The sequence below is a fragment of the Anticarsia gemmatalis genome, chromosome Z (genome assembly GCF_050436995.1).
Source record: "Anticarsia gemmatalis isolate Benzon Research Colony breed Stoneville strain chromosome Z, ilAntGemm2 primary, whole genome shotgun sequence".
NCBI lineage: Eukaryota > Metazoa > Arthropoda > Insecta > Lepidoptera > Erebidae > Anticarsia > Anticarsia gemmatalis.
The window spans coordinates 21,887,364-21,914,969 of record NC_134776.1 but is presented as its reverse complement, the minus strand read 5'-3'; the positions used below and the strand labels follow the sequence as shown (position 1 = coordinate 21,914,969).

Below are 27,606 nucleotides of genomic sequence, written 5' to 3'. Positions count from 1 at the left end.
GAGCGGGCAAAAACAATATACGAGTAGGATGTGAAGAATTGCATGTTTTACTGCAATTTTAACGCATTTGGATCGTAGCAATTTCATCTAATACCCCATCATTCACATCATTTAGAATTCTTTTTGAATGCTGTTTCTATGCTTTATTGGGAACGAAACTCTATGTAAATGAAAGCAAACTTAGTTCTTAGACTATTAAAAAAAGACGTCGAATGAAGTACAATTTACGACTGTTTTTTAATAGAATCAAATACTACTCGCTAGTCGTTCCGCTATCCGTTTCTCCTACGTCCTTATCATAGTGTTATTTGTCATATTGGTAAAGGCAGTGTTTAGGTAGCGTCGTGCGTTTGACAGGCGGCGTGACGAACGCCTTGTGGGAAACAGTTGGATATTATTACATAAATACAGACCAGTGTGTGTGGACTTGTGGAGATGTGACAGTTTCATATGAATGCTACAGTTTTGGTCAATGAATTGAGAGAGAATAGTGGTCACTTTATTCATATATTATGTATGACAGACTCACTACACTTTATTGTGTAAATAATAATTTTTAAAAGTTTTATTCGCTCCAAAAATTTTATTTTAATCAACAAAGTAGTGTTTCATGCTGCTTTAAGCCCAGACGTAGAGGTGCTAAGTTTTAATAAATTGTAAATCATGTACGTGTGAAATAATCAAATCAAAATGCGTCATGAACAAAAAAAGAACTGTAACAAAACATCTTATTGAACAGCAATATTACAAAGGCAACTTACCAATCAGTACTAAATTAAAACACTCAATACACCTTCCACATTACCCAAACATATTTAATTCACAAGTCATTTCAGTAGCGAATCATAACTCAACTGAAACACTGAATGGGCCTTCCGAACATATTTGCAGGTCATAACCTCTCATAGTAACAGGCGCACAGATTATACGACATAGCTGACGTCATTACAACCCCTAGTTCAACCCCTGTAAACCTCAATATTATCGCCAGGGATCGTTCTTGTGTAATGTGGATTAGGTTTGATGGTTAGTTGTGATTTTATATGATAATAACTTGTGGACAAATTGACTTCCCCTTTTTAGCCCCTTAGGGGTAGATTTTTAAAAATATACAGCTAAGTTTTGTTCCGGGTTTTAAACTAATCTTTATACAAAATTTCATCAAAATCACCTTAGCAGTTCTGTCAAAATATAAGACTACGTTTTATTCTGGGTCTAGAAGAAAGTATTGTCATGTTAAAGTTTATCAAAATTCGTTCAGCAGTTTTTTTTCCTAAAGGCTTAGGAGAGTAACTTTCGTATTTTATTGTAAACTGAATGATAGATTGTGGTAAAATTCTGTATGCAACGCTAAACCTACTGCAATTTCTATCAAATTATTGTAAATTCTATTAGAATTAATGGAAATTCAGTTTTTATTATAATAAGAATAATAACAAATAAATCGAATCTTTAATCTGTCTTTATATCATGATCTATCATTTAACTGAAAGAGACTGAGATAATAGCCTAGATAGATAGTACATCAGTGCAGCTGCATTCAATCAAGCGCTGTCGGGTTTCATTTGATTTAGTTCATCGTTAGTTCATCGAGAAACCACGACGAGGTCCGCTTTATTATAGATTTAGTTTGAAATGTTAATCTATCTTGGAATCACTACGATTCCATTGAAAGAAGATAGCTCAGGTCAGATTAAAAAAATCTTGACGTTCTATATACATCGCTGACTGATTTCAGCTTCTTGCAAATATCAAATATTGTATCGACCACATAGTAATCACTTGGTAATTGAAAAAAGTGTCCGTGAGTTTCTTCCTAGCTCACACATATAATTGTTTCGTGTAGGAATCGAACCTCGACGCAGTGGTATCGGCGTACCGACTAAAACCACTGCACCACGGAGGCAGTCAATTTCGGAATCACGGAGGTATCTCAATAAAATATTCAGTTAAAAGTTATCACACACGTTGGAAAGTTAGCGACCGTTTAAAAACCTAGTAGCTATTACCTCGGATATTTCAGCCGGTATGAGAACTCTCGGCTCCTACTAGTTAGGTGTGTGCCAACTATGAGAAACTTCGCACGGAATTTTTAAGCGGCCGCAGTATCAAGTTAGTTAGAGTTCGCAGTTTATAGTGAGTTCTTATAGCACAAAGTAATATGCAGCACGTTTGCACTGCAACTTCACAGGTTCCTGAAAACTTTTTAAGTGCTTGTACTGACGTGATTGTAATAATTTTACGGTTGTATATTTTTCTTCTAGAAAGTTCTTTAGCAAATATTTATCCGTTTTTGCTATATACTTGCGGTTGGACACCTAAATCTAACCTAGAAATAGAAAGAAAAAAGAAATCTAATCTAGAGATATTTCTGTATATTTTGTAAAATATTTTTCTATCCAAATATGATATAATAATTATATTACTTGGGTATCTCTTAAATTTAATTTTCTAATTAAATGGAAAAGCTTGTATTTTCTTGTAAGATGTCAATGAAATATAAATTTATTTCTATATCATTCGCGGAATATATTCAAAATTCACCGGCGTCTATAATTAGCATCGTACTACGCATAACACTATAATTATCTCAAATATGATTATTATGGTATGTCATCCTTCACACTAATAACTTATATAAGAACGCTATACATAAGTTTCTATAAATAATTAATCAAAACTAATTATAGTTCTCTACATCTAATTATACATGTAACTATATCTGGGGGCACGGAAGTGCCCCCGCAAGTCGAGCAAAAAAAAAGCGGCACGACCGTAACATCCTTTTCTCGAAGCAATTCGGGCTACTTTTGACACCCCTATAATTTCGTTGTGGATAAAACAAGAAGTCTGGATTTTCAGCAACTAATCAGTCATCGTATAAACACGGTATATTTAAAATTTCAGTCAATTTGAACCAGTAGTTTAAGAATGACAACTTGTTAAAATTTTGAATTTTGTCACTCACTGATTCACTGACTCACTGACTCACCGATCATCAAAAGTCTAAGGTACTTCTAGCAGACTTAGAAGCTTAAAATTGAGAATACAAATAGGGTTTAGTGTCTTAATCATGGGAAAAATTTAATATTTTCTAATTTCGGTCCAGTTTTCTAAATACACCGACTGCAACAATAACTTTGTAATCCCATATAAATGTATAAGATTACAAGGTTACATTTGCAGCTAATGAATTATTATTACTGTAGAAAATAAAATAAATAGGTGTAAATAGGTACCTACTATATGAGGCATACCGGGAAAGGGTATAGGGTGGGTAAGGGTGTTTAGCCCCTGAAACTGAACAATATTCCCATAGGAAAATATGTTGAATTATGAAAAAAAAAAACGCCTTTCCATACGAATTGGACTTATGTTCTCTCTACAAAAAGAAGTGAGATGCCATCAAAAACATTCTGTAAAAACCTCAAGTCTCGCCGTAAAAAGTTGTGAGATCTATATAATACCAAGTCGATTAATCTATTTAGTCTCTACTTAAAGGACCTTCTGTCTTATAAGTTATTACGTATGTTATTATCATGCCAATTTAAAAAAAAATACCTTTAAAACAAATAGATCGACTTGGTCATCGCAAGAAAACACAAATTCGCCATTAACATTTCAGGAGCATTAACTTCTCGTAGTGTGATACATACTAATAATTATCTAATCATGCGATGCATTAAAAATCGTCACATGGAATCTTATGCTCCCTTTTACAGCTAAACTAATAAACAGATTTTGATAAAATTTAGTAAGGCGATAGTTTCAGGTGTCAACTATTAGCATACTTTATTTCCAAAGTCAACCCGCTTGAAATAGGGGATGAAACATGGTAAGTAATACTTATTACCCTTTTAAAAAAATCATGCCGTTATAAAAATGTTGGTATAAACAGTATCTCGATGTAAATAAGGCAAGGGTGCGTTTAATATTTGTTGTAAACTTTTTCCATTTCGTTGTAATTGGTGTGACGAGGTTAGCGCAACTTGTTAAGAATCTCTTTGACGCAACGCCGCCGCGCCGCTGCCGAATCGCAGTATCGCTACGGGTTTTGTAAAAACGGTTGATGATAACTGATAATTTCTTAATAATAAGGGGTTTTGTGATTTTCTATCGTACAGTTGTCGCATTCTTCTCCTCTCTCTCTGTTCTACTTCTTACACATTCAGGATATGAGAGTTTAGTATTAAACGTTCAAAAACACATGATTATTTTTCTTATCTAAACTGATGGTTAGTTAAATGACTAATTAGAAACAAAATTTCTTGTAACAAAATTTCCACCAATCTGGATTTAATAAGATAATAAACGCGGTTAGCAGGTAGAAAATACTAACTATGTTTGTACTTTATTATCATACAAGCTGTTACAACCATTCTTGCGTCAAACATGCCATGAAACTTTTTTTATTCCATATCACTTTCAGCTGCGTTACAGATTCTTCAGTCAATTTCAGTGACATACATACGAACAGTGTACAGCAAGAGTCGCTAGCAATTGGAGCGTTCACTCAGTCACCTGTCCCGTATTCGATTTCTGTTTACAACGTCTTTTTTCAACTCTGCTTGACTAGTCGACGAGCGCGCGGGCGCGGCGGAAATTTAACGTTCTGCAGTCTGTTTTGAAGAATTTTACTTTTTGTAGTCGAATGACTTCGTTAAATGTGTAACGTTTTAATGGAATATCGAGTAAGAGTAGATTTTTTAAATTGACATAAAAATACAGGTAAACAGAAAAATGAAGAGTTTCTAATGGTGACCAATATGGAATCGAATGCATAGTTAAAACGAAGGTGAAGAGTATAGGTTCTCAAAACATAATATTAGTTTTCTCTCCTAACCTATTTCTTATTTTGATAACTTCAGCATTTAGTCAGTTTTCATTTGACACGACAGTATGTAGTGGCGTAATGAGGAGGACCTACAACACTGATATTTAGTCGGTAAAAACCTTTAAACTCTATCAAGAACAGTATCAAAATTGCTCTCAAGTATGCTAGGTTTAATTACGGTGTTTTTTCCTGTAGTAAGAGTGTTAGTTAGTCTTATTATATTTTTGGTCAATTGTGAAATCAAACCCAGAAATGTAAAATAAGACTATTCTATTTCTTCCATGCCATCTCAATTAATAGAAATACAATAATACCATTTGATACATTACTTCAAAGTCGTGGGCGTAACCGTGGGCAGTAACTAGTCTATAACAATATACCTTTCGCAAAGCCCTCAGGGAAATACCCTGTCTATATAATATTTCACAGAACTAACTCATTATATACCAACGATTCAAAGTTCACTATCACAACCGAAACTTCCTGGGTTTGTTTCACCCGAACATTGCCGAACAGAGCCGAGCATGGCCGAAAATTGCCGAAAGACTAAGATAACATCGGCATATTGTCTTCATTTTAACTTCAATGAACAATCTCTATACTTTCCACGTGAGAGCACTGATTGTGTTCTCAAATATTCAATCGGAAAGAATTAAAATTCTGGCAGGCGCTTTTATAATTCAGCTGTTCAACGATACGGCTTTTAAAAAAGTCAGCGCAATGCTTTTTAACGTTAGTTACTTTATAGCGAAAAATCTGTGTTAATGTGGCTACATAGGCCAATATTAATGTATTACGCTTTCACAGACATGTCACTAAACCAAATTTAATTACATTACAGGCTACTTCTATCAACATTCTAACTTTTATCCCATTTACATTTTTTACTCAAATTACATCAGCCAACCTTTCTTCCAAGTATTTTTTTTATTTAGGATACAACTGAATACCAGTATTTTACGTGAATCGATCACTTATCGAACCTTTAAACCCAATTACCTGGCTAACACAATAACCATCGGTAAAACTATTTGTCAGACTTTCAACCTTCTGTCTACTGGTAATGACTGTCAAAGATCTTTAATAGCCAGAACCTACAATTTAACACGCTTTCAGAAACACGGAGGAACGGAAGTTCTATATAGTCACCTATTTACAGACCAATATCGGCAATGGTAGCTTAAACTGAAAGATCGAACCCCGCGGTTACTGTTCCTTAGCAACAAGCTTACAAATTACATTATACAAAAGAAAAATCAAATAACATCTTCATATTGAATCCATCTCAAGTGACATAATATCAATAATGTTAAAGGCAAGTGAAATAATACCACTTGTGCACAATCGTTCACGATCGACGTCGTTATTGGCTTCCGATAATTGGATTAACTGTTAATGCTTAAATCCGCTGCATGGAAGTAATGCCTTATGGATTGCATGTCATTATGTTAATGTGGAGATAATTGATTTGCGTTATTGCTGTTTTATTATGTACTAGCAGATTGCCCCGACTTCACTCGAAAACTGCTTGACACAAACCTTCCTGGGAAATCGTTCTACGTATTGGGGAAACCGCATGGAAACTTTTTTAAAAGACTTTGAGTTTTCGCGAACAGAAAAACAGCCTGTGAGCTTTTGGCCACTGCTTCGCTCTTGTGAATGTAGTCTTGGTGACGAGATAAGAAAACAGTGGTAAATAGCCGTTCTTCTTTTTTCGAAAGAATTTGGAGAAATCCTTTTTTTGTGCTCACCTGCTCTTTCCAAAGAATATACCTACGTGCTATGTATGCTTTTAGCAACGAAGGAGACATATACCTTGTCTTTATCAAATTAAGTTTACAGCGAGATATTTTTACTTCTTAAAGAAATAATTAAATCTAGGCCTCCAAATAAAATCCGGAAATCGGCATTTTAATCCAAGTCAAACAAAACTTATTCCGCATCGTCAACTCTCTCGACACGCGTGACAACACCACTTTCTAAACAACCAACCGTAAAAGGCTAATTTCTTTGTTTCAACAGCAATTTGTGCAAAGGAAACCCCACATTTGTAGCTAGCAATACATTATACATCGTATTGGCAAGCTCCGGGCCGTTAAACGTTGAAACACTAATATTTTATCAAGGCGTTCGAAGCGCCGTGCAATTTGCAGTAGGCTTGCCGCCGCCCGCCGCCTGACAATCGGAAAACATTGACATGAACCTACTACGATGTGCACTGCCATTTGTTTAGTTTTCTTGCAGAACGGGGTTGCGGCTGTTTAGATGACACGATATTTGGATTATAGAAAGAGCATTTTACGATATTTTAGTTATGAAAATAAACTTTTTTGTGTCACCAAATGATCTGAAATTAATGAGTTTGGCTGGTTTTTCAGATTATGGAATTGCGCTCAGTTTTATTTGAAGACAAGTAAAACTTATTGGGTGTACTCAAAATCGTAAAGTTTGCTACTCAATCGAAGCAATGAGAGAATTTACGTTGTCTTCTAACCGACCTTAGAAAAAAGAGGATACGTTTTTGGTTCGGCAACTTTTTTATGTTGTATTGTTGCAGCCTTACACTAAGTATAGAAGTTATCTTTCTACAGTTACACACGGTACAAATCTTGTCGGAGTCGTGTCGTCTTATGTAAGTTATCGAAACATTGTGAATAATTTAGTCACGGCCGCATCGTATTAGTGCAAAAATAAAACTGGACATGTTACAATTATAGAAATTACAGTTCAACTGCCCCATTATGCCCCTATTAGAGTTATAACAAGCTTAAAAATATACCATTCTGTTTGCTAAAATTAGAAGCATTTGTTTATACCATTTTAATGGAGGAATAGTAAATACAACTGCTGAGCACGATGTTTCAAGATCTATTCCCGGGTTGGGCAAAGTGTTATTAGGTTTCAGAACATTCCTGTAGGTAGTAGGCTGAATAGTTGGCTGAAGTTTGGTTACGTGCTCGGTACACGACAATAGACTCGCCTTTTACTTTAACATTGTAATTTACGAGATGCATGTGCATTCTCATGTTCCTCAGCCTACACTTTCGGGTTTAAAGGAATACGATATTATAAACAAAAAAGAAAAGCATTCTACTCAAATTTTTGCAGTAATAATTAGAGATTTTCAGTATTTTTCATTCATATCGCAAGCCTTTGCCGATGTTATGTGAAGTGTGTCAAAGCACTCAAAGAGTCGTATTAAACTTGCGTCGTTGACTTTTTGTCGATCGTTCTCAAACGTGTGCTCAGTGAAATTGGTGCATGTCATGGAAATTCTAATCTATTTTCATTGCACCAAATACTGTTACGTGAGACTAACTAAGTTTTAGGATACGCGTCGAATGCCAGCGGAAATGCTGCAATATTTTTATGTAACAGTATATTTTTTGAATTGTCGTTTTTACGAGTTGGAAACGTTTGTACAACGTGAAAATGTTGTGTGTTAACGGTGGAATAGTTTCCGGTGAATTTTGTATTTTTATAAATAAATATAGGAAATATTGAGTAATATATTTTTTTTTTGTATAAATATCAAATAGCGGTGACGGGCGATCAGTTGGCAAATACTGTTAGGATAAAATATATAAATTTTGTTAAAACTACTCATAGATTTTGATATTTTGCTACGAAATAGTCCCGAACCGCTGTGTCAAAAATATTAATGTTTTCTAAAAAATAACCATAAAGTAGTACTTGCAATGGGGTAGGAAACTTGAAGAAGAAAAATGACATAAAATGTATAAAAATTAAACTGCCAAAATTCAACCTGAGTGGCTAACAGCCATATTTAGAAGGGCTGAAACTGGGGCTAAAATATAGACATACAAAATAGAAAAAAACTAGCCAAAAAAATCCTCGTCCAGTTATAAAATGGTGACAATAAATAACTTGGCCACTACATCGCGGTGTTCGCTCGTGCGCGCGACACATTCAAGTAGTCGCGCACCGCTACATAAATGTGCCACAACCAATACTTCACGATATGTTGTACGTTTTGCTTTGCTTTATTTATTTTTGTGCTCTTTTTGGAGTTTTCTAAAGTACTTTTAACTGCAGAAACATATTATTTTGATGTTAAATAAGATTAAGTAAATCGAGTACGTATGTTATTGTGTCTGCAGGGTAATGGGTTTATCCCGGTCTGACAAGAATAAGGCCTTAAGTCCAAAGCGCTGTTCCTCCTTTCGTATTGCGGACTTCACATTATTTCGAGAACTGTTACAATATAACGTCACTTAAACAGTTCTTGCTGACTTAGCAATCACAAATGCGTAGAAGCCGATATAGGATTATCATCTCAATGTTTATTAAGTTAACTAAACTCAAGACATCATCGACCCTTTAAAAAAATTGGTAGCAAATGAAAAGCATGCACCAAAGTCATATTTACGGTCAAATATACTACTATTTAATACTATATTTTTATTAAGTAGCACGTAGATCGTTACAAAACAGCTACAACACACATCGCACCGACCACAACCTTTTGTTTGTTCGTATACTAAAGATAGCCTATTCTTCCTACGTATTGTATGTTTTAACGCACTTCCTAGAAGGCTGGAGGGCTGGTAATAAGGGTACGAATACGCAGATCACTTGTGAAGGCCGAGAGTGCCGTGACGTCGGGCGACAGCTATTTAATTAGCTTGAAGCAGGGCCACGGACCACAATGTAGACCTGTGCTTTTGTACCATTTCAAATTATTTGGGTGGTTATTCCTTGCATTTATTGTTATTATTCGCTAACATATATTTTTTGGCGTTCTTTGATTTATTCCTACCCCTATAGGAAGGCAAGGCGTGATTTTATGTGTGTTTGTTTTTTTATAATTGAGGTAAGGGTATTTAAAAATCTCGTTTTTTTTAGCTATTTCAAAGCGGTTCTACCTAATCCAGTGGCGTCTCTTCCTTCTTCTATAGAAAAAAGGCGTAATTTTATGTTTCACGAAAAAAGTTACTGATAGTTTATAACCTGGATTTACACATAGGGCACTATTCTTCCCGGGAAATTTAGACCGGGAAAACGCGGGCAGGCCTCAACTCTGTTTCAATTGATTTGTAGTATACTAGAGCTTTTACTACAAATCAATCGGAACTTGTTTCAAGGTCTCATTCCTAAAGGTTCAACACCGTAGCGTAACGTTTAATAATTGAAGCCTTCATACAACATGTAGGCAAGGGTCTCATCACAATGCATCGCAAGTCAATAGTCGTTGGCAAAAGGCACAGCCTACGATAACCTCTACAAGCGGCTACGACTACACTCGATACAAAACGCCATGCTGAATTATTGCGAGAATGGATAGGTTTGTGACTCTGTTTGCAAATTGTTTGCTGCTGACTTTGATTGACAGCAATTATGGCTACATAAGCCATTATATCAGCTTGCTATGCTAGGAGCTTAAGTGAGTAGATATGTCCGATATCCGAAGAATAGCATCATTACAATCACCTAAAAAAACAAGTTTAGATTCTGTGATGCTTACTTCGTATTGTTAAGTATAACTTGTGATCGACGTTTAAGATTGAAATGCTCAGAAATGAAGGCTAGCTTGATAATAGTCCAATAAAAACTAAAGTCTGGAGCATCGTTCTTTTTAACCACTATTTGGAGAACACTTCAAAATGGAGGATTTTCATTTACGCAAGAACATGTGATAATATTTCTAATACACAATCATTTTCGAAGCTTTGCTGCCGATCAAAAATTTGAGCACTTGACTATAACGTAATAAATTAATTAATTAGCCACTCGGTTATCGTTTAAAAAAGTTTTAGTTACTTAAATAATTTACTAATGTTGTAAAATCTGCTACAAACTGTCAGCCTACTGGGTCATTACCCTGCCCTTTGAGTCAAACAAAAGCTTGTACATTCCGGTAGTAATGAGAGGTAGAGTCGTCTCTAGGTAGAGGCGGACAGAAGGAGGCGAGGAGGGGAGGAATGGCTCCCTTTGTCCAGAGGAATGTAATAGTTGGCGGTTGTACCTGCCCAGGAATCACGCTCTACGCATCTCCGTTAATCTCTACTGTTTAACTTGTGGACTTGGGGAGAAAGAATTCAAAGGTCATGAATTTTATTTGTTGATGATTTCTGTTCAAAGTTATAGGTTTGTTTTATATGTACGTTATAGTAAGACTCATGCTGTATTTACTAATATAATAAATCCAGTTTTTTAGGATGGTAATATGTTTGTTGTGTTGCTCTTTCACGCAATGGCTACAAACAGGTTTGGTACATTAATACTCAATAGCTTGTATTTTCACTGAATACTAATTACCCTGGAAAATCTTTTAAAGATAGCGAAGAAGTCTTTTGAACTAATATTTATGATTATGTGCAAATTTCAAGCAACTATTAGTCTAAAAATTCCCAGTTCGTTTCTAAACATTTTTAGCACTGACCTAGCTATAAATATAAAAGTGAATGATCTGTCAACAATCGAGACGAGTTGAACGTGGAAAGGCTTTTAATTTCTTGGAAGGTCTATTTCTATATATAAACCAAAACTGTTTTAATTGATGCCTCTAAAATTTACTCAATGACGTCAATAGAAGAGCACTGCCTAAACTACTATTTTCATAATTACAGGGTGTTTTCCCGTAGGGGTAGGCAGAGACCAAGTAACGTTCACTTGGTACGATCCTTACAAATTTTCCTTGCTTCTTTCACATCCATACATATTGTCATATAAGACTGTCGGTTACGAGTACTATACACCTGACTTTTTTTGCAAGATATCAAAGATATGAACAGCGTATGCCTAAAACATAATTATTTGTAATTCCCTCGATAATTAACAAAATTAGATATATTATTATTGTTTGTCGCAAATTGCCTTTGATTGTTTTTTGAAAGTTACCTTAACATACAGGGTCTTCTATGTTCTCTGCTTTACCCCATAGAAAAAGACATTATTTTATGTACGCAATATTGATATTTTTGCACTGATCTCAAGTTAATTTATATGAAGTAGTACGACAAAGTGCGTTCTAGGAAGCTTTTCATGTCGTTCGTGCTTGTATTTCATTCGCGTGTTTATAAATAATCATTATTTTTCGCTTGTAATAGCATCGATACAGATAATGTGCACTATGTCCTACAATCAGCATTCATTCCCAACTTTTACAATTATGTTATGTCACGATACATAGAAATGGATAATTTTAACACGATTTGAAAGGCCTTGAAAGATTAATATTATATACTAGCGCAACTTCGCTTGCGTCACATAAGAGAGAATGGATCAAAATTCCCCGTTTTTGTAACATTTTTCACTGGTACTCTGTTCCTATTAGTAGTAGCGTGATGATATACAATAACCTTCCTCGATAAATGGACTATCAAACACTGAAATAATTTTTCAAATCGGACCAGTAGTTCCTGAGATTAGCGCGTTCAAACAAACAAACAATCAAACAAACAAACTCTTCAGCTTTATGATATTAAGTATAGATTTTTTTCATTTATAACATCATGCTTGATACGGCCGAAGGTATGGGTAGAGATGTACTTCGTACGTCGGCTTTTCACCTCTTATTGTGCAACTTACATGTAGTAGAGGGCGGAGGTTATAGCCATATATAAGGGCCACGTAGGTCAGTGAGCAAGCTACAAGCTGCATCCTCAATATAAGTCCAATAACACTATACTTAGTCTTGCCTGACCTGGGAATTGAAGCCGAAAGCTCGTGATTAGTAAGATACTACCCAGACCAAAGGGTCAGTTTATACAGGCAGTGTAAAAAATCTCTACATATTATGTATACTTAGTTACATAAACAGCTGTATTTAGTAGAAATATTAGAGAGATTACATTGTAACTAGGTTTCGCCGGCGGCTGGGACCGTTAAAGGGCAAATGATTCATCTCGTTTGTACTTGCTGCTCGTTACCGGCGACGTTTCCACCACCGAAATTACCCCCCTGCTTATTTAATACACGAACCATGTATTTAAATATGTTGTCATTTGTTTACTGTTTCGCCCGTAGCCAGTTGCGCTCACCGGTCGGTAAAACGATCTGTGGGTTAAGCAAACCTTGGCGCGGTCATTCCATAGATGGGTGACCGCATAGTGGTATTTGAACTGGGCGTCTCCGTGCTTCGGAGGGCACGTAAAAAGTCGGTCCCGGTTGTTGTCAATTAAGATAACAGTCGTTAAGCCACGTCAAAGGCCTTCGGGCGGCTTGAACAACTTTGACACTAGGTTGACCACTAACCATACGATAAGAAGGAGACTGCTCAAAAAGAGTTATGCCAGCTGGTTTGTGCAATTTTATTGACTGGTTTAATACCGCGCATCAAATTAATTTATATAATGAATGTTTTTGCGAATTAACGCAATTAGGCATCAAATACTCTGATTGGGTTCCATGGGCAGTATGTCAATTTTAGTTTCCATATAGCAGCTTTAAGCTTGATAGTTATGTTTTGAAATTTTTTTTATTCGTACTTTTTGATTGTGAAATATATTATATCAGATATTTATCAGGTACTAAGAAAATGACAACGATACAGTGAATTAAATATCACTTCCCATTATTTAGTGAACAACGCCATTGGCCAGTTGTAACTTAAATGTTTTTTAACTAAGTCTCCTTTACATGTTTCATAGAAAAACCTACGTGTTTCATAATTTTCTGTCATCTCACTAGTGGACCATAGAATCTCTGAAACATTACTAAAGAAACACCCTTTCAAACATCGGTTAATACGATCAAATTCACATATCACAGTTTAAATCATTTCGTACGTCAAGTCAAGCTACCCACCTGTAAAACCTGTCTTTTCCTTCCAAAAACTCAGTAGAAATAAAGTAATATAGGCAGAGTAGCTCCAGTATCAGTAATACATTAAAGATATAAATCTCTCGGCGGGACAGTGGGAGATAGCGAGTAAAATATAGGAAGGCGATGCGCCGCACGTACGCGCACCGTGTACGGCGGTACGAATACTGAACGACGAGTAAGATACTATTGTAGCCGTTTTAAGACGTAGTATTGAACGTTTTAGCTCTTTGATTTAGTTTAAACTTATTGGAAATGAGTTCTAACTATGCAGTCATCTAAAGCCGTTTGCTGAAAGTGGGGAGTGATTTTTGTGTGTGGCGGTCAAGCGTTCAGTAGCTCAATTCACAACTACTATCGACTACCGACAATCAACCTGTCATCGAGAAATTTTGAATGAAAATCTAATCAGCGCCTCTGACGGGCGTCGTAGGAAACATTTTGGTAGTACATTCTAAATGTAAAATTTTCGGTACTCGACAGTACCAACCGTACAGAATCGCACTACAGAGGACGAGAATTTAACGACTTGAAATATCTTGCTTTTTCAAGTTGTTTTGTGCTTTTATACAAATATGCTTTATAGCTATGTTGAGAGTAAAGTATTCAATATAATTAATCGAATCAGTTTACAGTTACTTCCGGGACATAATGATTGGTATTTATTTTGAAACCACGTGTGAACGCGTCACTATAACGTTTAATCATACAAACACTGAATATTTTCTCACGATACACCTTGCAACTAAAACCGGGACCATACACTTAAAAGGCCAGCCGCAGTGCTCCCACAGCCGCAAGTGTCACGAGGTGTCAGCTAGTGTCAGCCAGTGTCACAGAGTGTCGGTACACTAGCACTTATCTGCGCCACCCTTGTCACGACACTATGACATGTGACAGGCAAATGACGTCACTAGAGGTACTACGCACAGATTTACACTACTGTTTGTTTGATGTCGTTCATCTTTCTTTGTTGATGTGATGTTATAATGCTGGTATATTATTGTGATGTTGAATCGCACTTTTTGAGAGTTCCGTACCCGATGGCCAAAATTACTAAGGGCCTATGACTAAGACCGCGCTTTTCCGTCATTTTTCATGAATTGTGATAGTTAGGTAGTTGAAGGTTTCGCAAATTATGTATTTCTGTTGTCACAACCTCAAATCATGTCTGTTGTATGTGGGGTCTCTCATACAATAGACATGATTTCGCGCCTGAGACCGACTCGCACTTGGCCAATTTTTTTTTATTGCTACGAGAATCATTGTTGCTTCCACAAATTTGAAGACAGCTGCCACAGATTTGTGAAAAGTGAAACTGCTTCGTTCTTTTTCTTGTGGTTACTGATCAAGTTGTTAAAAATGTCAGAAAGATTTTGATCTGTTTAAAAAATTGTATATCGCGCGCGGTCTCTGCCTACCCCCATGGGAAAAAGGCTGTGATTTACGTTGACATCGGTACGGTACACTATCAACTTAGATACGAAGACGATATTCAGCATTAAGTATTCATTTCAAATATATTTATATTGTACCAAATTATCTTTAAGAAATATGAGTCTTATTGGGCATATTATTTCTTGATTAGTTCAGAAAAATAGGTTTATTTTATTATAATTTCAATACGATTTCTTATTTTCGTTGTTATTTCAACAGTAGGTAGAATTGGCTTGATTAAATAGCTGTAGACATGAAAATATTATCTTTATATTTGGTTAATAGAACAAAAATCCTGAAAGGTCAACGACCGGGAGGTCTTCTAAATATTAGTTTTATGTAACAGTATTATTACTTACTACTAAACGTCGTGAAAGCTCTGATAGTGTTTTGTCTTCATCACTCACACACAGTTTCAAAATTGATTGAAAGTGACAAAACATTTTATAACTAACACAGCTTACAGGAGTTAGGTAAGACAGTCAATGCACTAGATATATAAATGTGAATGAGGCGAAGAAAGTTTGTAAGGATCGTAACCAGTGGCGTTTTCTGGTCTCTGCCTACCCCTAAGAGAAGTGATGTTACGTATTATATATGTACTAGTGGTCGCCCGCGTCTTCGTCAACGTGGAAACCCTTCCCGTGTAAATCCCGACCCGTCGGGAACTCCGGGATAAAAGTAGCCTATGTGTTATTCTGGATCTTCAGCTATTTGCATACTAAATTTCATCTCTATCGGTTCAGTCGTATTTGCGTGAAAGAGTAACAAACATCTATACATACTCACTTTCGCATTTATAATATTAGTAGGAAGTAGGACTAGCACTAAACTGTAAATAGCATACAAGCTCTATCAGTTCCAAAACGTCCCAAGCGACGTTCTCCCACTAGCAACGGGGGTCGTTTTAAAAGCAGGTCGTTTACAATGCGTCCTTACAAAGGGATGTCATCGTGTGATAAAGATAACAACACTTTGTTCGCGACCGCACTGCGGAGGAGCACGACCAATGTTATAACTGACGACACGACCGTTATGGGAAATAGAACTTACTAATAATATAAATGGAAAAATCTGTGAGAATGTTTGTCGAATTTAAATGAAAACTACTGAATGGATTCAGATGAAAAACTAGTTGCTAAGACCTTTTTTTCGAAAATCTTGGAAGCATATTAATATGTGACATACTATTATTGAGAATATTTCAAATTGTAACAACCCGATAGCATATTTTCCCATCTCCGGAATCAGACACCTTATGCCACTTAGGAATACAATCAAATTAGATTAATGATCAATCATTTAAAACTACATAAACCCAATCTCGTATCGTCACCGTATCGTGTGTCATAAAAGTCCGAAGTGCCCCGACATTGGCCGATGTCAGCCGAAGTCTCATGTTTTTACAAGAAAAGAAAGCACACGCGTATTCGCGTCTGTAAAATACACATATTTTTCTAAACGACACGTTTCCACAATGTTTTCTTAGGTCTCGTATAAAATATACTTTCTTACTTTATATGCTAGCACTTTTTATATCATCTCGCTTGCTTACCAGGGAAACGGACAGAGGTGTATCAATGACCGATATTATTTCATTCTATGTGGTAAAGTAACAAATGAAAATGGGCAGGCACTAATCCTACATATATGTCCATCATGATCTATTTAAATGTGCCCATGACAAATGGTTCTCGTTATTTTTTTTAATTTTGACTACTCAGTAAGTGTCGGGAACAACGGACAAATAGTAGAGGAAAAAAAAGCTATCATGTTTTTTTTCTTGTGAGAACCGAACTAACAATTTCCGTAGGGAATGATAGTGTGAGCACTTTAACTAAAACCCTTTCACGAAGTCAAACCCTGGACTACATGATAGACAGTCACATTCACTACTATTCTACCATAGACCCGTCCAACAAATATGTACAAAACACGGTATTTACCATTCAATATCGAGCCGTATTCCTTTTGATTGTAGATAAAAGGCTAAGAGATATTAATCGGATTAGTTCAATACATTAAGATGAAAGGTTTGGGAATACATCGCAAATATTTGGGTTAAGCTCCCAAATATGAACACACTCGATGACCGAGTTGCGTGCTGCTTTACTTTTTTTTGTGTAGTTAGTGAAACTAGTGTCAAAATGCTGCTTAAAAATGGCTAAAAGACTTATATTTTAATTCATAGCCGGGAGTGAATTTAAAATTGGTTTACGCCGCAGGAGAACGTTCAGCGTCGATGCGTCCACCCTTTAAAATCCTGACCCCAATGCGTAGCTTAACGTGTGAATTGTGTACCGGTTACGAGTGTCTCTAAATATATTTTTAATAATTTATTATTCGGCAAAATTTTAAAGTAATACTTTATTTTTTAACGTTACAGGCAATTATAAGATTAATAGCATTCATATGCAAAAAGGTATTGAATTGATTTTACTCGTGTAATGCAGTCCACACGTAAAATTTACCGACACATAAGCTAGTTGATATAAGCGACTAATCTTTTAAGGTAGTGTTCAAGTCGTCAAAATGATATTTTGAAATAAAAAGCCTCCGACGTCAAACTGCTGACGTCAAGCCGCTGACATCAAGCCGCTGACATCAAGCCGCTGACATCAATCCGCCGACATTAAGCCGCCGACATTAAGCTATGGAATCATCCCCATGTGTCCGTGGGTCAGTTACTCTAACGGATAGACTGCTTAAAAAGTAGAATAACGGTAAAAAGCGATCTTCTTATTGTAGTTGTTTCCGCGCTTTTAAACGCTGAATGAGCCGATTTGCTCCTGATTGTCCACTTGAGACTGCGGCGCTTGCCCGACGTCGGATAAAATCAGGCAGAAATAAATGCAAATAATATGCTACACTAAGTACTTTATAAGATTTAAGTACAATTTATTGGTTTAGTTTACTTCTGGAGAGACTAGAATCTTAAATACTGGTTTGTATTGATTTTAATCAAGACTATCAATTTGAATAGCGTTATAAATAAGACTCAAGTCGTAAGACTACTTTTATTTCTTATTTATATTTTATTCTAGAAGAGGAATTTTCTTATAAATGGAACAGTGCACAATCGTATTGAGCTATTAATCAGTAACTTATTGATTTTCCTTTTTCCCACATTTCTGTATCATTTTCGAAATTAAGCAACAGACTTTTACACAATTATGTCTTCCCTAAAGACCATAAGATAAGGGTAGCCGATCTTATAATGGTGATAAGTTATGAAACTTAATTTGATATTCAACTTGAAATATAATTTGCTACTATTTGTGTCCGTTGTTTTGTATGTTTGTAAAAGTCCCCGCGGCACAAGAGCAATTTATAGTGCAGGAGTTATCTTTTTTAATACAAAGACGGCTTAACCTGCTCTACTAATGTCTCTAGTTATAAAATAGAAAATATTTTTCTTAAATAAAAACTAATTCGTAAACTTCTACAAAGACTATTTCTTCATAATTAGCTTGTAAAGTGTACAAAGAAGTCTGCTCATATTGTGAGAGGATAAATAAAAAGCTGAGGTCGACGGCGTAGCCCCCGGACACAGGCGTAACATGCCGCAATTATAATATCACTCATTATTTTCTTATAAACAGATTATTATATTTTGCTAGAAAAATATTCTTTATATATAGTTTTTTAGAAGCTGGTAGAATGGCAAGAGTTACTTTGGCTTATTTATTGATTTTTGTTTCTATGTGCATTAAAAATCGTTGCCATTATAAACTTTCTATTAAATACCGGAATACGAAATTTAGAGGGGTTAATTTTATCTATAAGCTTTGATTTATTACGGCGTTGGTGTAGATCCTTACTTTAACAGTGAGCAAAAAAGCTACAATAATAGTAATATATTGTACATCTGGATCAATCAATTTTTTTTATAAATCCCGGCTGAGTACTTACTTTTAACTTTGACTAGGTTAACCACTAACCACACAAAAAACCGACCGCGTTTTAGTCCGCCCTGAAAAGCTTATAATGAAATACTAAAGCGACACTCAATTTAAGTTACAATTCACACTCGTAATTTTGTTTACCACTAAGTATAACATTAGAAAAAACTTGACACAACCGAAACAACAAACAGTTACAGCAGAGTATATAAATTGAGTCAATCTGACTATCGTCAATTTTTTACAGTACAAGTTTTAAAGCGTAAAGCGTTACCTAAAATTGAGTGTCATTTAAGTAGTATAGAGAAGGTGTTTACTTACCGCAGTGGGGCTCTTCTTCTTGCTAGAAGAGAAGTGTTCGATGACCTCCCAGTTGGACTTCTTGGGAGCGGGGGTGTCGGCCGGGGAGGGGGAGGCGCGGTGCGCGGCCGACGGCGTGCTCCGGCCCGACTCGTCGGCGCGCATCGGCGTCGCAGCAGACCGCAGTGACGCGCAGCGCCGCCCGCGCAACGCGTCCTGGCAGCAAACACAAAATGTTAGACATCTATACTAATATTATAAAGCTGAAGAGTTTGTTTGTTTGTTTGAACGCGCTAATCTCAGGAACTACTGGTCCGATTTGAAAAATTATTTTAGCGTTAGATAGCCCAGTTATCGAGGAAGGCTATAGGCTATATAACATCACGCTACAATTATTAGGAACGGAGTAGCAACGAAGAATGTTACAAAAACGGGGAAAATTTTGACCCACTCTCTCTTATGTGACGCAAGCGAAGTTGCGCGGGTCAGCTAGTATAAAATAAACAGGCTATGAAAGGCTTCATCCACAGTTCCCAGTGACCGATAGTTAATGCAAATACGTTGTACATTCGTTATACTCCCGTTGATCAACCGCACTGTGTACTAGTCTAGGTGTGTCCAAGTGACAGAAGTTAATTCCCACACTCGTTCACTATTAAAGCGAAAGTTGCTGGGTGTTGAAGGAAAGTAATTGCATGTATTGTTTGTTGTTAAAATCGATATCGTATAATGTTTGTTTTTACAACGGGCACTGTAAATATCATACTTTCATAAATGAACGAGGCTTTTGAAACGATGTTATTTTTTTTTACTCTAACTGCTAAACTCAGGACTGGTTTCACAACTAAATATAATTTTCGGATAACAAATACGTTATACGATTGATAGAGCAAAGATTTATTACGCTGAACGATACTAAAAAGTTGAAATTGATAAAACATCATTAACCCATGATTAGGTATTTTTGAATAAGCTTTCGTGATTTTCGAGTTTACAAAATATACCCAATAATATTATCAGCTATTTACTTTTCCATATTGATCTATAAAATAAACAGAAAATATTTGGAATATGTTTTCGACATTTTTATTTACTTTCATAGTCTATTTAATCTAAGTTGGTATTTTATTCTCTCGCCGCAAGAAAAACTCTTTTCCGAAATTGGGTAAAACTTTTTTAATCAGTATTACAATTTTTGTTTGTGATTAAAATATAAATTGTACGTTTTATCTGCGAAACCAGAAATGTTTAGGAACTTGTTTTTACCAAAGCAATTTACTATATTATATTATGATATTTTACTGTATGACTCTTACTTACTCATAATATAATAGTAATTTAAGTCTTGAATTTAATTAGATCTATATAAATAAAAAAAAAATTAAACATCTAATACCTACTCTAAGTTTTAGTATTCAACGTTTTACAAATCATCAATAAAGGATGCCTTTTAAAAAAGTATTGAAAACTATTGGTGACCCATCTAAAACTTGACCTAAGTACCAGTACTTAACCTTTTTGTTCACTTATACCATTCATGGATATTATTTCATCATCAATTTATTGTTTAAGCTCGCATATCTTCCAATCCTTTCACATTTTTATTCATTTTCATCCCCCATCAATAAATATATATCATCGCAGTATGACAAAAAGCTTTAGCCTAATAAATCAATTAGGTACTTTTTACGTCACAATCTGTTGTGTCCGAATGATACACAAGGTACCATACACACAGACTGATGGCCACAAATACATTTTTTATTACTCTTCGAACTGGATTCAATACCATCACTCATCATAAGTAGGTAAATAAGTAATTCTCGAAAGTTTTTTACTTGTTGAAATGTCTATAAAAGTATGATTTTTGCTACTTAGATTTTAATTATTTAGCCGAGTTTAGAATCGTAAAAATTATCTATGTGGGCGGTTTATAATCACAAATAAATATTTATATAATGTAGTCTCATAAGTTAAACTTTGTTTATCACGACTATAAAAACATAGACGCTTGAATTTTGTATCAATAAAGTATTTGATCTTAGGGTTAATGGATCATCATAGGATCGAAATATAGGAGTCAGTAAAGAATTCATGTAAAAAATTAGAACAACATCAAAATTGGATCACATCTTAACTGAATAAGTAGGTATGTAAACTAAACGAATTTTGATATTAGAATAAATCATATTCCATGCACTGACAGCTCGAACTCCAGTTTTATAAACCAACAAATATTGTTAATATCGCCGCTATACCCTCCACTCGTCGTTACCCGCCGTCGCCCGGCACCGCCCGGCACCGCCCGTCATCACCCGGGAGTGTGTGTTGAGCTCACAATATTCAGATTCGCACATGATAGATGACCCGATCAGTCAACGTCGGTTCAATTAAACCTTCTGTACCACTGAGCCTGTAGTTTGTTTATTAAACCCGCCTATTTTACATATTTTAAGCTGTGAAGTACTTCGTTTTTGTCAATCTATTGTCAAACTGTCAGTTGTTGATTTATGTGACAGCTTATAGGGATATTACAAACGTGCGGACTATAGGAATGTGATAAAGTAAGCGCGAGCGAGAGAGACTCATAAAATTTAAATTTAGAAAAATACTTAGATAGTGGTTTGTAACTAGCCGAGTTGGGATATTTTTCTATTCACTATAAATTTCATTTTGCCAAATAAGAAAAAATGTAGCATCGTCCCAATTTAAAAAAAACAAGATTTTTAGGCAAAGGTAGTTAGTTACTTAGAGTCTCTACGCCTACGCCTTTTGAATTTTATGCAATTAACAAAAACACCTGAAAATTATGTTAATTAAATGTAGTTGGATCATCCATTTAAATACATAAACTTGGTCTAGATTCACTCGACTAAATACGCAAGACTCTTCATGTTTGTACTAGCTGTGCCAAGAGAAGCTTATCTTACTTGCCGTTTACTATTAGTAGAACAATATAATTAACTATTTATCACTCATAATTTACTAAGGAAAACTCAAGTATTTCTCAAAATTCCATTAAAAGCAAAATCGTTAAAAACTCGCCCAGTCACCACCAAATATCACATTTATGTATTTGATATAATGTTTTTCTCCAGACAAAGGTATGTCGTTAATATGATACATTATTATTCTGCCCATGTACTCGTATATACAAGTACATATACGTATATATGTACAAGCCTTCAATCAAGAGGTACACGTATAAGAACGAGGCTAATCATATTTTTTCAGATCACAAGACGTACCTGTAGGCACTTTATTATTTCATACAGTTTATTATAACAACGCTCCATTTGGTAAAGCCTTCAAGAATAACAATTTTAATATATGCTTCGAAGGCTTAAGATTACAACGTAGAAGACAAAACGAAGGCTTTTACGGGATGGATAGAAGACCTTGTAAGTGTCTGAAGACAGGTGGATTAGGGCAGCCCAGAGCCCAGGGACTAGGTCCAGCAGTGGATGTCTTTTAACTGACAAAAAAGTGCTTTAAGTCGCTAAATAATAGAACTAGTTTTTTTTTAACCCATTACTGTACCACAGGGCAGGGGTTTCCTCCCAAATGGGAGAGGTAACGTTATTTAAAATAACGTGGTATTATAATTATGTGGACCATTTACTTAATATTACATAAGTACATATTAAAGTTACGATCTTCGCTGAAATATAATAAAAATCAGCTCGCTTCATGGCAAGACTTTTATATACATATCTACTCGTACATGTCATATCAAAACGAACCTAACCAGTTATAACAAACAGTTAAAAACATACTGTAAAATTGAGAACGTCCTGCTTCTTTCAAGTCGGTTACTCTGAACACACAGACAGCCTACTAGCAACCTAAAATGGTGACTCCAAGACATCAATGACAAAATGGTTGACGTTTCAACTCTAGGCTCAGAGCCTAAGCTACAGTCTCAACGCATTAGTAAAACTACCACAACAGGTAGTAGTGAAAACAAGGTGATATTTCAACTACACGCCACGGCTTAGCTCTTCGTAGACTAGATTACTCAGGTGAAGTATGCTACCACAAAGGTAGGTCTACCAAATCCTTAGTGTATAAACTGGTGAAAAGTATTTTTAGATAACTTTTTGTAATTAGTGTGGTTATGTGTCGTGGCGTCTAATTTAAAGGGCCTTTCTGCCTCAAATACACTAAAAAAGGCGATTTTGTGCTCATTAATCTATTTATAGAAAACAATTTGTGAAAATGTGATCAGTGCCTCTAGCGGGCGCAGTAGGAACTACTATTGTAGTGCATTTCAACCATCAATCTCTCGTGTTGGACATTTAAATTAACGAAAGGAAATAGATCATTCAAAATCCAATAGAGGCGCTGATCAGACTTTGATAAAAAAAATATCGAGAAATAGATAAGTACTAGTAGGAAATCGCTATTTAGTGTATGTATGGCAGAAAGGCTTTCAATAGATCTTAAGAAGCCTAGGATAGTGTTCTCCAGTTATATTTGTGATTGGTATATGAGAAAAGAAAGTCAGAAAATTAGTTCCTCATTTGTATTCACATTTATTAATTCATAATTAATTTCAGCAACATTATGAAACAGAATTTCCTACAACTTCGCGTCCAACCAATTCGCTCCAAACACAAAGCGCGGAAACCACAATAAATGTCAAGCAAAGCTTTCAATCCAACGATTCAGGCCATTCAAAATGTATGAAATATGCCACAAACATTTAATTAACAATACAACCATACATACATGTATGGAACTGTATGAAACTCTGTATGAAATGATCCGGTGTCGTAATTATCATCATAATGAACGTCACATCGACCGTGAAACTATGAATAACGGTTGACAACTGAAATAATACGCTTCGAATTTTGCAGATTTATTCATTATTAATGTTTTTCATTATTGATATATTCAGAAATGAATGTGTATTTTTAATTGTTATTGCGTTCAAAGCATAATAATTACAAGTAGAGCCTTTTATTTGTAGTTTATAATTTTTCATGACAAATTCGGGAAATTACTACTGATTATGATGCCATAAAAGTACTAGAATAAAAAAATACTTAAAACAAACATATAAATTTACTTAAGTAACAGATAAGTACGAGTTGAGTTGTTCTTCAACTCAAATTATAATTCAGAACACCCGTACCTACGTCTTCATCAAAACAAAATATATCATCATAGAAACTTAATGGGTTAGGTGGTACCACACCTATCTTGGTTCTTAACTTCTTTTTACGTTTAATTGAAATCCACTAAGTAGTTAAACTATGTCGCTCGAAATTTGACAAAATCATCATAGACTTTACAAAAATCTTTTTAATATTTACTCAAATTAACGTATTAAGTATCATATTCTCAAACTTGATTTCAGAAAATAAAAAAGCGGATCAAAATGTATTGTCAACTTTAAAAGCGTAAAATTCTCTGTTTCCGCTCGCAATGCAACTGTGAATCCAATTTTCCGCCATGATAATGCACGAAATAATAATAACATTACATTTGCAAAGCGTATTCATTTTAAATAATAAATTCAGATACAATTGCCAACAGATGTTGCTGATAGCATTAACATTTTTAAAAGCCTTTTATTAAGTTCATAAAAATTCAACCAATTTTACTTTGGCCTATATTTTCTTCTATAGGGAAATGCTTCAGATATATCTTAACAGAAATAATTGTTAAAAATACAATTTATTTTTTTTGTATTTTACTGTATAATAACTTCCTTTGATGTTAGCGACGTGGCCGGTCAATATATAGCCTTTGTTATACATTTACCAGAGGTAAAATAAGATAAAAAACCTATAATAATAATACCTCTATATCCTTCTAATTTTTAGACAATTACGGAAGACCCAACTCATCTTGCAATCTTCATAATCTAGTCCTAATAAAGTTAACTTAACGACAATGTGCCTATGAAAGTAAACATTCATTATTAAATAAAATATATTCAGTTAAAAAAAGACACTGATTTTTTTATAAAATACAATAGTAATTGCTCGCGTACGTGCCTTTTGTGAGAGGAAAAATCTTTTGTTAAAAATGCAACGAGGCCGTTTAAAAGGCATCACAATATATAAAATTGTAAAATGTGAACAATATATTCAGCACTCATTAGCTTTTACTAAAAATGTAGGGAACATTTTAAATGGAAAGTTTTGTATTTCACATGTCCACAGCTACTGCCTACTATTTAACGAAACAAATGATTGACAAAAATATATATTTTGTATGCTCGTATTTCATTCCTATGAACAACTGGATGTAATCGGATAAAATAATAGTTTAAAATCCAATCGTATTTAGTACTAGAATTTTGTGCTTTTAGGACCACGAAGGAGACGTGTTTTCTACAAACATATGTACATAATATCAGCCCTCCTTCCCATAGACAAAGGCAGACACCAGAGAACGCCACTTGCTACGATCCTTTCTATATAGTGAGAAGAAAATCTTAGTAAAGCTTTATTTTCAGTGTCAATGTACTTATTATGTACGACGTACGTGTATAAAAAAAATATGACATGTGTTTTACTTTATATTTTAATTTGCAAAATCCCATGTGTACTCGAATTCAGAAGAAAAGCTTTTTAATTTTAGCGCCGATTTTGTTAATACCCGAACTAGTTCTTTTTTTCCTCAAAGTGCTGAAACCGTAGGCGCTGTAAAAGGCATTAACATTTTTTCAGAAGCCACACGAATTCATCATGAAACAAAACAAGACCAAATTTTTGTAATATTTGTATTGTTGAATAGTTTATTAAAATCACTTTACTTCACTCTAAACCATTCATAAAAAACTACACGTTAATTTCATTGAATATAGCAACATTATAATATGAAATCTTATGATTTACAGAACAACACACAAGAAGTTTGACAAGGGTTCCCTAAGTTTGGACAAGATCTCAACGAGATGAATACCTGATACAGACTCACTGTTAAGTATCTCACAGATATAGCTACCGGGGAAACTGTACAATGTAGCTAAGACTCCTTAGCATATGAATAAACGCCTGAAATAATTACTTAATTAATTAACCATAAAAAAGTGAATATGAGAAGTGAGTATAATTTTGATTAGTTGGGCACATAAATGTCAAAATCATTTAAGTGCGGTAAGAACATGCCTGTTTCGAATTGTATAAAAGGTATACAAGTCAACTCATACTTTCAGTCTGGATACCTTACATTTAAAATCTTAAAAAATTGAAGAATATTTTTTTAAAGCTGAAATATCTTGCAATCAATTTATTTCAGGCATATGGCTATGTTGTATTAAAATTAGTTGTACATTTAATATCCTTACTCCAAACTGCTAGGTCGACCCAGTTCACCTCACACAAGGCAGCATCCTAAGTTGACTAGCAGTTAGCCCAGGAGCGATTAATCGCATTACGCCTCGAGACGACACAGGACATGCTTCCTCCACAAGTAAAACGTACCTAATGTATTTATAGCCCCAGGATAATATTAGATTCACGAGACTGATACTGTCTATGTCCTATGAGCGGTAGTACACATATAAATCACTCGCTGACTCGCGCAACTTCGCTTGCGTCACATAAGAGAGAATGGGTCAAAATTTTCCCCGTTTTTGTAACATTTTTTAATGGTACTCTGCTGCTATTAGTCGTAGCGTGATGATATAGCCTATAGCCTTCCTCGATAAATGGGCTATCTTCGACTGAAAGAATGTTTCAGTTCGGATCAGCAATTCCTGAGATAAGCGCGTTCAAACAAACAAACAAAGAAACTCTTCAGCTTTATAATATTAGTATAGATGAGGTCTCGGGTTCGAAAGAACTTAACAGTTTTTTTTATTTCTAGTACTAGTACACATGAGGTTTCGGGTTTGTCTATTTGGACGCTGCACGTTTAGCAGACCGTGTGCGAGTTGTCCAATGATGTTTATAATGTTCATTTTATATAATTTTATTATTTTTAAGTGTACCCCGGAGTTTATAAATGTTCCCGTTTACAGCAGACTTGCCTTATTACATGACACTGACATCATAAATGGCAAAACGTGGGTGTACACCAAAAGTGGGCGTAATATAAAAAAATGCAAACAAGCTATTTTAAGGCTAAGCATTTTTAACATGTCGATAACAAATGTAATTCAGTTAGTTCATCCGACGTGTTACGTGCGAGGCTAATGTAGTTATGACATGCGTGCACTGGGCTGAAGCTAATTCACTTATTATTTCACCCGGGCTCGCCCGCCGAATGTAATCATATTTGGACCTAGTTGAAATATTGGCCATTGGGCGCTCGAGTTTTATCTGATGGAGTTTTAAATATAGGATTTTAATTATCGGTTAGGCCGGTGGGTTGTGCGATAAATACTGA

At 35.1% G+C, this 27,606-nt stretch overlaps 1 protein-coding gene across 3 annotated transcripts in view; it reads right to left on the bottom strand.

Moving 5' to 3' along the window:
- Nucleotides 1-27,606, bottom strand: part of LOC142986077 (adenylate cyclase type 6) — a 303,314-nt gene that overhangs the window by 148,728 nt on the left and 126,980 nt on the right. For all 3 annotated transcript variants that reach the window (XM_076134270.1, XM_076134271.1, XM_076134272.1), the window contains one exon: nucleotides 19,279-19,473. In XM_076134270.1, coding sequence (XP_075990385.1) covers nucleotides 19,279-19,473 — 195 coding nt within the window. The remainder of the gene's footprint in view (nucleotides 1-19,278; nucleotides 19,474-27,606) is intronic.